Here is a 14,737-nt window from a genome sequence, read left to right as displayed (position 1 = left end):
GGGTTCCACTTCTCAAACCCCTTGTTTTGTGTTACTTCATGCAAAAGTGTTCCTGACCACCCTGAGGTTCCTTCAGCAATGCCTTTTCTCATTCTGTTATTGCAGATGCTCTGGTCCGGCCATGGCCCAGTTGCTGTGGCATGAGTCACATTGTTTGGCATTTTCCCACCACAAATGTAGTGCAGGTACGTTTCTGAACCCATTGGCAGTGTATCCATTCTGTTTGAAGATTCATCCAGAGGTGTGAATGCCCAGCTGTGCAGCACCTCATGGTGAGCCTCCCTGCAGGATCCACCCCAGTGCAAAAATGCAAGTCCCACATCCTGTGTTTCAGTGAGCGATGGGAAGGTTCTTGGCATCCCATAGTAAATTTCTTAAAATACTTTTACACTGTCTCAGTGACCCACAATGGAATATTTTGTTTAATACATAAAAAACTGGGTAAGGAAATCATTTTAAATACAGTAGCTCTGACAACCAAAGAAAGCAGTTTCCCCAAATACAGAGTGACATCCCAGAATTAACATGGCTAGGCTGTCTTCTTAAAAACTATCTCAGTCCTTACTGGTCTTCACATACAAGCAACAGAAAGCGGTCTTCCTGCACTGTGATATTACTGTATCTCTGGAATGTGTCCATTGTCACACGGGGAAGAGGAAAGACCTATTATAAAGACAAGGGGAACTTGCAATGTTCCATGAACATTTCCATAAATCTAGGAATGGAGGAGAGTTGGTTAGCCATAATTGGAAGGATGCCATCTGCTTATATGTTGGTGCCGTCCCTAATCTAACAGGCTTTGGGCTCCATTGCCAGAGCAAATTGGAGTGCCAACGAAGGGCAACCCTGCTTGGCACAGCCTCTTTCTTGAGCACAGCTAGAACTTTTTTCATCAGCATGTTGTGAGAATTATGGGAACAAGGGTCAGTGGCGTACCAATAGTACTATTCCCCTGGCGCAAGCATGCTAGATAGCTAGTAAAATACAATAAACAGGGTTTGTTGGACCGTTACAGGTTCTGGGCCTGGGTGCCACTGCACTTGCTGCAACATTGGCAGCTACACCCCAGAAGAAGGGTGCTTCCTGAGGATATTATGAAATATTCTCATCTGTCAATAACCAGTTCCCGCTAATCTTTATCCATCTCAAGAGAAATTTTGACAACCTTCCACCTCCCCCCCCCCCCTCCCCCCTTCAGGAATGTTATGAGTCTTGGACATGAAGCCACAGAAGCAGCTGCCTTGTGATTCATACAAAGGATGCAAATTACGTCTGTTGTTGCTGTTCTCTTCAAGTACGTCTATCCCTTTATTGGCAGAGGTAGGTGGGGGGGGGAAGCTCTGCTGTGGTGGCATGGAGGTACTAATGCATCTACTGAAAGAATCTGTTTGACCTCATGGTTTGAATCTCGGCAGACCCACAAAATATTTAGGGGGTCATTCCTAGATTGGCGGGCGGCGGCCGCCGCCCGCCAAGCAGGAACCGCCAGAAGACCGTACTGCGGTCAAAAGACCGTACCGCAGTCAAAAGACCGCGGCGGTCATTCTGAGTTTCCCGCTGGGCTGGCGGGCGACTGCCAGAAGGCCGCCCGCCCGCCCAGCGGGAAACCCCCTTCCACGAGGATGCCGGCTCCGAATGGAGCCGGCGGAGTGGAAGGGGTGCGACGGGTGCAGTTGCACCCGTCGCGATTTTCAGTGTCACGCAGACACTGAAAATCTATGTGGGGCCCTGTTAGGGCCAGTGGCATGGGCACTGCAGGGGCCCCCAGGGGCCCCACGACACCCGTTCCCGCCAGCCAGGTTCTGGCGGTGAAAACCGCCAGAACCAGGCTGGCGGGAAGGGGGTCGGAATCCCCATGGCGGCGCTGCTTGCAGCGCCGCCGTGGAGGATTCCCTGGGGCAGCGGGAAGCCGGCGGGAAACCGCCGGCTTCCCTTTTCTGACCGCGGCTTTACCGCCGCGGTCAGAATGCCCCCGGAAGCACCGCCAGCCTGTTGGCGGTGCTTCCTCCGTCACCTACCCTGGCGGTCATAGACCGCCAGGGTAGGAATGACCCCCTTAATCCTTTCAAGGTTGACAAAATGAGTACTAATGAATTGCATAACAATAAACTACTGGCATTCAGCTCTCGGCTTTCCCAAAGGATGAATGTATGCGTTACAAGTACTAATTAGGTTAGTTTATAGGTGTTCAAAGAACGTTTATAGCCATGGAATGCTTCTTGTTGTTGGTTAAATTTTCAACGTGGAGAGGCTAAGCCATGCAAACCTGTAATAGCTCTGCTACTGAATCTCTTCTAAACTGTCTTCTTTTCACCGCTCACTGTCAAACATCATATCTCATATCTTGGTCTGCACATCTTTGAGAAACCACTAGAGAATATCCAAGCAGGTCTACACAGGAAAATATATATGAGGGGTGTTTTCATAGGAATAGACTGGCGCTCAAAGACCCAATAAACAACGTATTGTAGCAGTGATATAAAAAAATCGGTGCTCTTGTAGGGGAAAAACACGCTCCTCCCCACAAAAACCTGAACCATTCAATGAGTGGCAGAAGCCAATCAACATTCAAGGCACACTCTAGAGTATATAGTACATTCCATCCGAACCTATCTTTTACAAGTATTGTGTGTGTGTGTACACAAAAAGAGGTACCAACATCTCCATCAGCACATCTTAATTAAGTCCAATAATATTATATATCGAAGTAAACACTTTAGTCCTTGTATGTGATGCAGCCAGTAATCCAAATTTAAACCAGTAATCCAAAGGTTCAGTCCTCTCGTGTTTGCCAGATGATGATTTTAATTTTTCAGTCCTCTTGTGTTCATCAGGTGATGCTTTCAATTTTGACACATCTTTTCAATTTTAACAGAGCCAACACGTGTTTCGTCTTGGGAGGTACATGCTACACTCTCACTCGCCTCCTAACATTGAATTCTCCCCACTTGCTCTTGGGACCAGCTAATACATTATAATGGAATCACCAAAGTGCAGGCCTCGAAGTCAAGGAAAAGGGTCTAAACAATGATGTCACTTAAAAAAAATAATCTATTTGTGTTCTAGCAGAACACATCTACTTAGTTAATGCCTTTTAAATAAGAAAAAGTTGCCTAAGGAAATAACCTATGCTACTCCAATAAAAAATACAGTAGTCCTCAATTTCAGACAATATTAGGCCAATTTCAGCACTATGTATGGTGGCTGAAGCGATAGGGAAGAATGTTTGCTCAGTTATGAGACTATTGTAAAAATAATTCATTTTTTTCAGTTTTGATACAATGTATACCAGTGATAAGAATGGAGACCACAATAATTGATATGTTTGATCTGAAAGACTGTGGTAATCAGTCATGCTTGATTCTCTTGACACCATTTGTACCATAAGCCACAAGCTTCTCTTCAATCATTTGAACTAATGGTTAGGTTTGGGATGAGCAGTGGAGTGGATTGGCTCCTTCATCACCAGATAGGCCACCAGGTTCAGTGTGTTGATTTACATCTTCTTACCCCAATGATCTAAGGAGGCTTCAGGGCTCTGTTCTCCTCACTCATTTTCTTTAATTACGTCCCTCACTTTTGTTATCAAAGAGCATGGAATGAATACTGTGATTGTTTTGGATCTTCACAGTAACTCGAAGTACTCTGCCCTGTTATCTAACTTTCACTTGACAGTCAAACTCTTAGTGAATTAAATTTGTACCACTTTGGAGTAGTAATAAAACAGAGATCTTCTAAGGAGGCTTCACATAACTGGTCAGTTCTCATGGGTTAACAACTAATCCAAGCAAAATTCACTTCACTAATTGAGTATAATTGTTAATTGTAATTTATTTTTACATCTTACAAACATGGTGTTGTAAAATACATCTCACTACCCTTTGTATATGACATGAAAAGGTGGATCCAATTTCACTCTTGATCATGGTAAGGCTCTCATTCGCTGTTGTAAAACCCAGAGTGCATTGCTTCATGGCTGTTAACTTAAATATTTGCTGTCTACTTGTGCTATAACTACAAGAAATGCAAAGTAAAACCATGTTTGGGCTATGTAGAGACCGAAGTGCCAACCCGATAAACCCCCTGAGAATATGTGCAGATAAAAGACAGGGTGCCATCGCCTCTTTGAAAATCTACATAAAAGAAAGCACCTGCTTATATGACTAAGTAGATACAGTTGAACAGTTCCAACAATATGCTGCACAGTAGGCAAACTGGATTTTGAATTGGAATCAGATTAAATTGGAGGCTGTTCACTAAAATGGTAGGGTGCGTATTCTGTAACTCTGTCACTAAGCATCGGCAGTACCAGAATTTCCAAGTTTGAAGAGCAAATCTTTAAAGTATTTCTGACTGAATCAACTCTGAGGCCCCAGTAAACAATTTATACATTATTTTCGAAAAAACGCGCATATAAAAATACTGGTCATCGAATATAATAGACAACACTGTGAAAGTGTGTGTTAACAAGCTTGTGAGTTTGCGCTTATATCTGCTTTCACATGTTGCTAATTAGCTTGCTAAATCCCAGTTTTTACAACGATGTGTTCAATATTTGATGGCCATTCTTTTTATATGTGCTGTTCTTCCAAACCCGTGTATATTAGCTATGGGCTAAAAGTGTTTGTTACTGTCACATCTTTGACATTTGGATGGAATTATTTTGTTCTTGTCATAAAATAACTATAAAATAACTTCTTTATGTGCACACTTCATATATTGGAGTCAGTTGTTATTCCTTTTTCTTTACAAACAAATTACTTCACAGAAAAGTGATCTATGTAGGTTTAGAGGTCGCTGGAGACTCTTAAATCTGTATGCATTTGTAAGTGATTTCCCTCTGTAATCCCTTGTGAGATTGTACAAACAGAAAGTGGAATTAGTACCAAAATACAAAGACCGTGTAGTGTGTGTATTCTCGTTCTTGAACAGCAGCTGGTGCAATATGTCTAGATTAAGATGCATTAACATAGCTGTGTCATGGTACCCCAGTACTGCAGTCGTGGGGTTGTGCTGCAGGTGAAGATTGAGGTGCACTACTGAATGATAAGCTGTGGGGCCCCCAGGATAGTAGTACTAAAGTGCTTAGAGAGTCTCTCGGGAGGGTAATAGTCCAAAAACACACTGGAGGTGTTTCTTAAACTGTCGAAGCTGTGTGGCAAATTTCAGTACTGGAATGTCAAGACCACAGGTTACAGTTGTGAAGCAATAATGGAGTTGTGTGTATCGTGCTAGAGGTATTCCCTTAGCATTTATTTTGGTTTGGGATTGGGATAGACGGCTGGAATGATGTGTGGTAAAATGCTGAGGATGCACTGGTAGAGGTGCTTGATGCTTAAAGAATTGGTAAGTACTCATATATGTTGGGAAAACACCACATCGACCAAGCTCCAAGCGAGTTAGCTGATATAAGGAAAGGATTTGTTCTTTGCAAACGCTGAAGACACACAATTCCCGCCCACCTGAGACGGCCACCTCAGACCAAACCTTTTAGCATTGGTTGTAAATACATGTTACATTAAGAACATTATTTCTGATGGATACAAACTATCTGTGGATTCCTCACCTTATGAATTCCTCACCTTATTAATTCGTCCTTGTGCCAGCATAATTTCTGCTCCTTATTGCTATTGAGCTTCATTGCATATTGATCAGTTTAATTGACTACAGCAAAATGTCACACCACTGGAGATGAGGAGTTGGAGGTTCAAATGATTCACTCTGAGAATTACTTTGTCTTGTATTTTGCAGGCAAAGAGCAGAGTTGGACGAGCTTAGGCGGCAGCTGGAAGAGAACTGCACTTTATCTACCAAAGCCTTGAAAGAGGAGTTTGAGAAAAGCAAAGAAGAGCAGGAACGACGCCACCAGGTTTGATCCGTTCCCTCTCCTAGTAGGCACTAACACCTTAACTCACCTTAGCTAAAAGATGCACCTCTTCTGCTCCAGCGATGAAGCTCAAACCGCATACCTTCTCAGGCCCAAGACAAACTTGGTATTGTTCCACAACTCCTCAGATCATGTGATGTACTAATGATGAGTAAGCACCTCTGCTCAAAAGATGCACCTCCTCCTCTATAGTACTTCAGCTTATATATAGTACCTCCTCTGCCCCATTGCATCAGCCATTAGAGCACCCCTCATATGCTCCCTTGCGTCAGCTTGTAGACTTGATCCTATTTGTCCCCAGACGTCAGCTCACACTAGCACAGTGCTGGCAGGCTGCATAAAATATGCCCAGACTCTGAGTTCACAGAATGTTCTACATATACCTAAGCATTTAGTATCCCATTTACTTCTCCGTTTCCAGGTGCAGTGTGTTTTCAGAAGACTGATCCACCAACCATCACTGTACTACTTGGGTTATGCAAAGCGGACTCTTGCTTCAAAAACTTAAACTATCTTCTTTCTAAATATATTTCCAGATACTGCACTGAAATCCCTTTGGCCCTTACATCCTCTTTGCCAGCGCCATTTATATACTAGACTATCCAGAACTCTAAGTATCGTCAGTCCTAGTAATGTAATTGTTTCAGCGAGCATAGCTAGCATCAAAATATTTAAAAGGAATAATGTCAAATTATGATCCCAGAATGAGCTTGAAAGATAGTGTTTGAGGGCGGGCTATACCCCGAAGGCAGTGGTTTTTGGGGAGAAATGAAACAGAAATTTAGGGCATTCATGAGATCTGGCAGGTGGAATTCATAAATGGGCATTGTGTGATGAGCCCTTGCCGATATAAATATGGCCATCAATGGGAATATTGTCACACCAAGTGTAGCCACAGTCTGGCAGACAGCAAGACATAGGACCTGATTTTGAACTCAGTGGACGGGTTACTCTGTCACAACAGTGACGGATATCCAATGGCGGCTGCTACTGAACGGGATTGGCGGCGGTGGGGGGGGGATATTATTTTTTTTTTTATATATATATATATATATATATATATAAAAATACTTACCTGCTCCTTTGAGAAACATCTTTGTCTCTCCTCGCCCTCTTACCGGCAACACACAGGCTCCCACACTCCCCTTAGCCAGTCACAACGCTGCTGTCACCAGCATGACAGTAGCGTTGTGATTGGTGTGAGCGGCCTGCATTGGCGCTCACACAGGGAGTGGGACTCTATGCACTTTCTCCTCCTGGCTGTGCAATACAGCCGGGTGGAGAAATGCAAATTGCACATGTCTGTTTGTCCGGCCCAACACTCCTCTTCCAGAGCTCATTCAGCCCAGCCACGCCCCGCCCTAACCTGGCTCCAAATTAAAAATAAAATGACAATAACATTGCGTTATTATCATTTCATTGCAGTGGGGCGATGCCCTTCTACTTTAGTGGAGGAGCCACCGCTGCAGATATCCCGCCCGCCGAAATCTAAATCCCATAGAATAGAATGGGATTTCGATTTTGGCAGACGGGATATCCGTCACCATTGTGACAGAGTAACCTGTCCGTCGAGTTATAAATCAGGCCCATAGATCCTTAAGTCTCTCTCTGCCCAGTCTTTTCCAGAGCACACAATCAGAGGGTGCCTGCATGAGAGCTTGTTTTTTTACCAAGGCTCCAGACTAGTGGTAAGCCCAGGTCTTCAGAGACTTCCTTCCAATGGAACTTTCTTATCCAAGCTGTCCTATCTTGCAGCTGAGTTTTCAGTCTCATGACTGTGGTAGCCTAGGTTGAGTATTGCAGTAGTACCTAGTCAAGATATTATTCAATTCAAATCTATCTCGTCCCGGGACAGCAGAGAATCACTTCTGAATCTCAAAACAATGAAAATATTGGGTTCTCTGAAGCTGAACTATCCCATTTCTACTGTAACCTGCTTCTTCAAGTTTTTCAGAAGAAAGACCTCTACCAATTTTGTGACTATAATAACCCTCTTTCTTCCCTCCTATAATAAAATACAATTAATCACCAACAATGTGCTAGTAATATTTGTATTCACTTGTCTTGGTTTAGGCTGAAACAAAAGCCCTAAAGGAGAGATTGGAAATTGAGAAACAGGCCTGGGAGGAGAACTACATGAAGAAAGAGGTATGGCAAGCAGTTTTGTTTCTTTTTGCAACTGTCTATTAAAAAATAAAGATCCTAATGTTTAACAACGCCTACCAGCAGAACTTACACAATGATCTTATCTTCTTCTTGCTACAGACAGTAAGCATTCAACAGAACCATAATGAAGCTGCTAATGTGTGACCAGACATGCTATATAAAACCCATTATTGAAATATATTGAGAATCTGTGAATGGATCAAAAAAGAATGGAGCGTGGGTGGGACTGGCAGAACTTTGAGGAGAAAACCCTTGTTTGCTCTGAATAGGTGTTTGCGAGACAGGCAACTATTGGAATACATGGTTGCAGTAAATGTGGATTCAAAACAAATGTGACTGTTCTTTTCCATACAAAACAATGATGAAAAGATTAGGCTAATGCCTTTATGAGCAGTGGTGTAGACCTAAGTCATGTTGTCTACCCTATGATATCTACATGGTCTACCTTAGGATCCCTACACAGCATTAACATCTGACTGTGTTTAAGATACGACCATTGTTTGGCTTAGATAAGGATGGTGTCCTAATCCCAGGTTTCTGTCTCCAGGAGGCATGGCTTCTTTCCCGTGAACGGGAGCTTAAGGAAGAGGTGCGGAAAGGCAGAGACAAAGAGATTGAACTGGTTATTCAGCGTCTAGAAGCAGAGATGTCCACCACCAAGGATGAGTGTGAGCGAGCAGCAGAAAACAGGTGAGAAATGTGTGGAGTCCAATTGAAGAGAGATCTAGATATTTGTTTGAATATTTGTTACATATCACATTCACTCTCTGGAGAGCAGCTGATTGAGATATTTTGTCACATATTAATGTTAGATATCGCGATCAATCAACTATAAATTTATAGCACTGTAAGCTTACTCCCATAACTGTTGCAGAGTGATAAAGCAATGAAAAAATGTCACGTTATAGGAAGATCTTTAATGAGAAGGGTTGGGAATGGAGAGGATGTTTGATCAGTTCTACTGAAGATGAGGTCTCTATTGCTGAGTGACTCAGTTACCCACAATCTTAGAGGTGGCAAACCACTTGAAGACATATTTGGCATAGTGTAAGTGTTGGACCATGGTGGTCTGAGCAGGAATCAGAGGCAGAGTTTTATAAGGATATCATGACTTAAACCAGCTACACTAGAGGTTGAAATGTGAGTGCGGTTTAACATGGGAATTTAAGACGTTGAGGCCTGGTAGCTAGTACAGAACTGACCCACATGCAGAACATGTCACGGTTTCGGGCAGGGCTGATCAGGACTTTGGTTGGGACACCCCTTGAGGTCACCGAATATCCTACAGAGGTATTATACTGGGGCAGAAGAGCAGCTAAAGGCATACACGGAAAGGACAGCTATGGATAGGCACAGGAAACAGGAAAGTAAAAGCAGAGCAACCCTTGTGTGAACAAACAGGAAACGGATTACCAGGGAACAAACACGCTGGGGTTGTACACAGAGTAAGGCGCAGAACCTCCCACAGTGACAGGGAATCTCAATGCCTCTGTGCAGGTTTCTCTTACAGATAGTCACCCTGCCAGCCCCATAGAAAGGAGGCAGCAGAAGTGATTCTGTCTCTGGACCCTAGAGCACAAACAAGGATAGTACTTACATACACAGGACACGCTCTTGTGGGTCCAGCTGGAAACACAGTGGCGATTCCTGAGAAAACAGCAATAGCACACTGTCACTGTTAGGCACGAAATACAACGTATAACACTGGACAAGGATGGGGGCTGGAATTGCCTCCTGGAAACCAGGAGCCAACCCCAGTACACAGGAGGACACGTATACACTGGTGAAGACTGATAGAACACTTACCAGACACAAAGAACCAAGAAGAAACAGAAACAGAAGGGAACAAACAAAGAGGCAGAGGCAAGAACTAGGAACAGGCTCAGGCTGAAGCAAAGGCGGGACTAGGACTTGAAAACAGGGCGCAAACTTCTGGCTGGGACAGACAGAGACAGGACTGGGAAACTGAGAACAGGCTCTGGCTGGAACAGGCAAGGACAGGACTGGAATACAGGGAGTAGGAAATGAGCAGTAAACAGGACTGGGAAACAGAGAGAAGGTTCAGGCTGAAACAAGGCAGGAGCAGGGCAGAGAAACAGGGAGCAGGCTTTGGAAGAAACAAACAGGTACAAGGCTAAGAAGCAGGGAGCAGACTCTGGCTGGAACAATCAGGAGCAGGGCAGAGAAACAAGAAACAGGATCAGGCTGGAACAGAACAGGAACAAAACTGGAACACCATCCGACAAGGGGTCTGTAACACAAAGGAATTGAAGTCCGATGCACGACGGGGAGCTTGAGGAAATGGCTGCTTATAAGCAGTTCCAAGCTGGGCTGCACAGGAGAGGTTTCAGGTGTGTGTGGTTTCGGACACTTGCAAGTCCTGGAGGAGAGGATCCAGTGAAAAGGAGCAACTGGACTTCTCCCATTGAAAACAATGGGAAACAGAATCCGGGTTTTCCTGACTACCAAGCTGTGCATTATGGGATTTGCAGTCCCAAGAAGCAAATGTAGTCCTACACAAGTGTACCATGGAGAAAAGAGAAACAAACAGGAGTCAGCTAGGGACTCTAGATAGGTGTTCAAGGTGATTCCCAGGCTTCTGACAGTCCCCTTACAGCGCCCCCTGGAAATGGGACGACCGAGTCGTAACAGTATACCCCCTCCCACCAGTCTGCTCAAGAAGAGAAGGCGATCCTTTGGCTGAAAAAAGTTGAAGAGGAACAGCCACAGCAAGAAAATCCAACACCAACCTTGGTGGATAAGTTTACAGTCCTGCCATAGGTGAAACTTCCAATGAGCAAAGCATGTATTAATACCCATATGGGCTCCGATGTCTTTCCTCTTTATTGTTCGAGTGATACGGGAGGAGTGCATGGAGTTGGTTTCTGGTGAAGTGGATTCAGGAGCAAGGAGATCTGGAATGGCATTACGGACGGTATTCTTTATGACATTAGTTTCCTGTTCAATACTTTCCTCTTTGGAAGAGCTGATTGGTGTATTAGTAACTGTCAGGTCTGTAACACCTTCTGACAAGCAGGATTTGTCTGTTTCTGCAGCTGTATTTACATTGATTGTGGTCGGAGGCTTGCAAAGCATAGAGACTTGGGAGACATGGGTAACTGGTGTTCTCAAGGTAAACATGAAAAAGTCAGAATTGTCTTTCATCTTGGATGACATTGGAGTATCAAATTCAGGAGCAACAGGGGTTTTCATGTCTTTAGAGACTGGATTAACATATGAAAATGTAGAAGTTCCACAAACTAATTCTTTAGGGTGATCTTCTGACAAGACTGAGATTTCTTCATTGCAAGTGCTCTGTGGTGTATTCGTGGTATCAGAAATGGTTTCTTTGCAAGACGTTTCTACTACAGGTAGTTGATCTTCAGCTCTGTTAACACTGAAAGGTTGTTCTTTGAATTGAAATAGAACTGGAGTCTCTTCAGAAATCACCTTTACACTGTTACTTACATTTTCAGCTCTAGCCTTTGAATTGATGATGGTTTCTTGCAATAAAACACTAAGAACAGTACTTATCATCAGATCTTCGAATACAAGATTCAAATTCAAGTCTTTAGTTTTAGTGGGACATATGATATCTTTCAGTACTTGAGCTTCGGTTTCAGATTGCTGGTTTTCAGGAGTCTTTAATTTCAGAGACACAGCAGGTGGCATTGGTGTGGCTGGTTTTACATCAAAATCAGATACCGGTAGATCAGAGATCTGTTCTTCAGTAACCGTTGAGCTGGGAACAGGAAACGCAGTGGCAGGGTACAGCAAGTCAGAATCAGTGGTTGAGGCTGCAACTGTGTCCTGTTCTAGGAGAAGGCTCTTATTTCTTATGGCAGGCTGTTCAATTTCAGATTGCTGGCTTTCTTCCTTGTTTGAAATCTCCACAGTTTGCTTTGACACAGAAGAGATTTTTAAACTTTCTGAGAAGTCCATTACATTCTTAGTAAATGCGGGCATTTCTTCACGGTCAGAAAAATCCATTAGTTCACTTGAAACAGGAACTGTCTCTTCATTATCTGAAAATTCTATGATATTGTTTGAAAGGGCAGGAGTATCCTCACAATCTGAAAATTCGGGTGTGTGCGCCATTTGAACAGCACTATCTGCAGGTTTGTTCACGGCAAGGCAGGAACCACTGTCATCACTAGATTCAGATTTGTCAACACTATTGCACAACTTGCCATTAATCTCCAGTAAAGTCATATCTTGGTTTCTTAAGGTGCAGCTATTGTAGTCTGTATCAGAACTCTTCTTCCTTTGGCTTTATTTGTTCTGATAGAGGGGCTGAGACACTTCCTTCTGAAGACTCTGATCCATCCTTTGAATCAAGAGGTGTCAAATCTCTCAGAGATGTCAGAGATTCAGTCAACTGTACAGGAATTTTCACTGGAGAACTACAGGCTGAGAGAGAGTCTGAGGAAGAGGCTGATATATTTATAACTGGAGCTGTCTTTTGACTGTCATAAATAGAAGGGACAATCTGCTCGATAGAAGTCTTTGGAGAGGCACACAAAGTAGCATACTGTTCTTTAAGCCAAAGCTGGTGATCATTTTCTTTTTTCAGGTTTTCAAATTGCTTTGCAGTAGTTTCCATCAGCTGCTCTGTTACTTCTTCTACCTTACAGATAAACAGAATGTCTGGCTCTGGCAACAGTGAAATATGCATTGATGAAAAGAGCCCACGTGCGCGATTTCTTGTGTATGTTACAACATATTCATCATAGAAGTCCAATATCTGCCTTTTAATCTGCCAAAACTGCTCTTTTAGTGTGTGTATGTCCATATTGTTATCAAACCCACTCAGAATAGAAAAGGGTTTAGCAGAGCTTTTAGGGATTGAGACTGGTGTATTATCATCCAGTTTGGGAAGAGCACAAGCCTTTTGAGTTGACCTAAGGAATCCCACAGTCTTTACGGATCCCTTTGATACAGGTTCTATCCTGCTGATTTGAAAGCACTGAGGAACTGGTAGATCCTTACAAGAGTCAGCACAACACTTAGCAATTGAGACTGATGTACTGTCATCCAATTTGGGAGGAGCACAAGCCATTTGAGTTGAACTAAGGAATCCCACAGTTTTTACTGATCCCTTAGATACAGGGTCTAGCCTGCTGACTTGAAAGCTCTGAGGGACTGATAGATCTTTATAAGAGTCAGCACTGCACTTTGAATTCTGAGAAACTGGCCTAGATGGGCTGAAGCACTCAACAGAAAACAAGGGAATCCCTAGTGTGGCTTCGTAAACAGTGTCAGGGTTCTTTGTTATGGCAGAGTCCTGGAGGTGAACTTGGGATGCACTAGCATGAGGCAAGGAATTAACCATCTTTTCTTGAGAGTAAACGTCTTGTGCAGAGGTAGCAAAAGCACTTCCACGGTTATGAACATTCTTACTGGCTTCAGCTAATAGATACTGCAAAAACTCATTACGTCCTTGTAATTCTTCTACAGACAGGGACTGGGGGTCATAGCCACAAATAACATAATAGTCTATCATTGAAAGATTAGCAAGCCACTCAGTATAGTACTGAACTTGCAAGTTATGGTTTTCTTTAACAAGTCTATCCTTTAAACTAAGGTCTTTTTTAGAGGATTTCAGAGAATGTATAGGCTTAGAAAGGGGTGTCTTAACATGATAGGAAAGCATTTTAGGTCTGTGTGTGCCTTTGCTGCCTGGGGAGCTTGAAATGTTTGGGTCGTGCATTCTGTCACGGTTTCGGGCAGGGCTGATCAGGACTTTGGTTGGGACACCCCTTGAGGTCACCGAATATCCTACAGAGGTAGTATACTGGGGCAGAAGAGCAGCTAAAGGCATACACGGAAAGGACAGCTATGGATAGGCACAGGAAACAGGAAAGTAAAAGCAGAGCAACCCTTGTGTGAACAAACAGGAAACGGATTACCAGTGAACAAACACGCTGGGGTTGTACACAGAGTAAGGCGCAGAACCTCCCACAGTGACAGGGAATCTCAATGCCTCTGTGCAGGTTTCTCTTACAGATAGTCACCCTGCCAGCCCCAAAGAAAGGAGGCAGCAGAAGTGATTCTGTCTCTGGACCCTAGAGCACAAACAAGGATAGTACTTACATACACAGGACACGCTCTTGTGGGTCCAGCTGGAAACACAGTGGCGATTCCTGAGAAAACAGCAATAGCACACTGTCACTGTTAGGCACGAAATACAACGTATAACACTGGACAAGGATGGGGGCTGGAATTGCCTCCTGGAAACCAGGAGCCAACCCCAGTACACAGGAGGACACGTATACACTGGTGAAGACTGATAGAACACTTACCAGACACAAAGAACCAAGAAGAAACAGAAACAGAAGGGAACAAACAAAGAGGCAGAGGCAAGAACTAGGAACAGGCTCAGGCTGAAGCAAAGGCGGGACTAGGACTTGAAAACAGGGCGCAAACTTCTGGCTGGGACAGACAGAGACAGGACTGGGAAACTGAGAACAGGCTCTGGCTGGAACAGGCAAGGACAGGACTGGAATACAGGGAGTAGGAAATGAGCAGTAAACAGGACTGGGAAACAGAGAGAAGGTTCAGGCTGAAACAAGGCAGGAGCAGGGCAGAGAAACAGGGAGCAGGCTTTGGAAGAAACAAACAGGTACAAGGCTAAGAAGCAGGGAGCAGACTCTGGCTGGAACAATCAGGAGCAGGGCAGAGAAA

At 43.8% G+C, this 14,737-nt stretch overlaps 1 protein-coding gene across 4 annotated transcripts in view; it reads left to right on the top strand.

Moving 5' to 3' along the window:
- The window catches only part of CEP131 (centrosomal protein 131), a 313,831-nt gene that overhangs the window by 232,482 nt on the left and 66,612 nt on the right, over nucleotides 1–14,737 (top strand). For all 4 annotated transcript variants that reach the window (XM_069199754.1, XM_069199751.1, XM_069199752.1 and 1 more), the window contains 3 exons: nucleotides 5,752–5,869; nucleotides 7,961–8,035; nucleotides 8,601–8,743. In XM_069199754.1, the coding sequence (XP_069055855.1) occupies nucleotides 5,752–5,869; nucleotides 7,961–8,035; nucleotides 8,601–8,743 (336 nt within the window). The remainder of the gene's footprint in view (nucleotides 1–5,751; nucleotides 5,870–7,960; nucleotides 8,036–8,600; nucleotides 8,744–14,737) is intronic.

Source organism: Pleurodeles waltl, chromosome 7, assembly GCF_031143425.1.
Source record: "Pleurodeles waltl isolate 20211129_DDA chromosome 7, aPleWal1.hap1.20221129, whole genome shotgun sequence".
NCBI lineage: Eukaryota > Metazoa > Chordata > Amphibia > Caudata > Salamandridae > Pleurodeles > Pleurodeles waltl.
The sequence above is the reverse complement of the archived record's forward strand: the minus strand, read 5'-3'. Positions and strand labels throughout refer to the sequence as shown.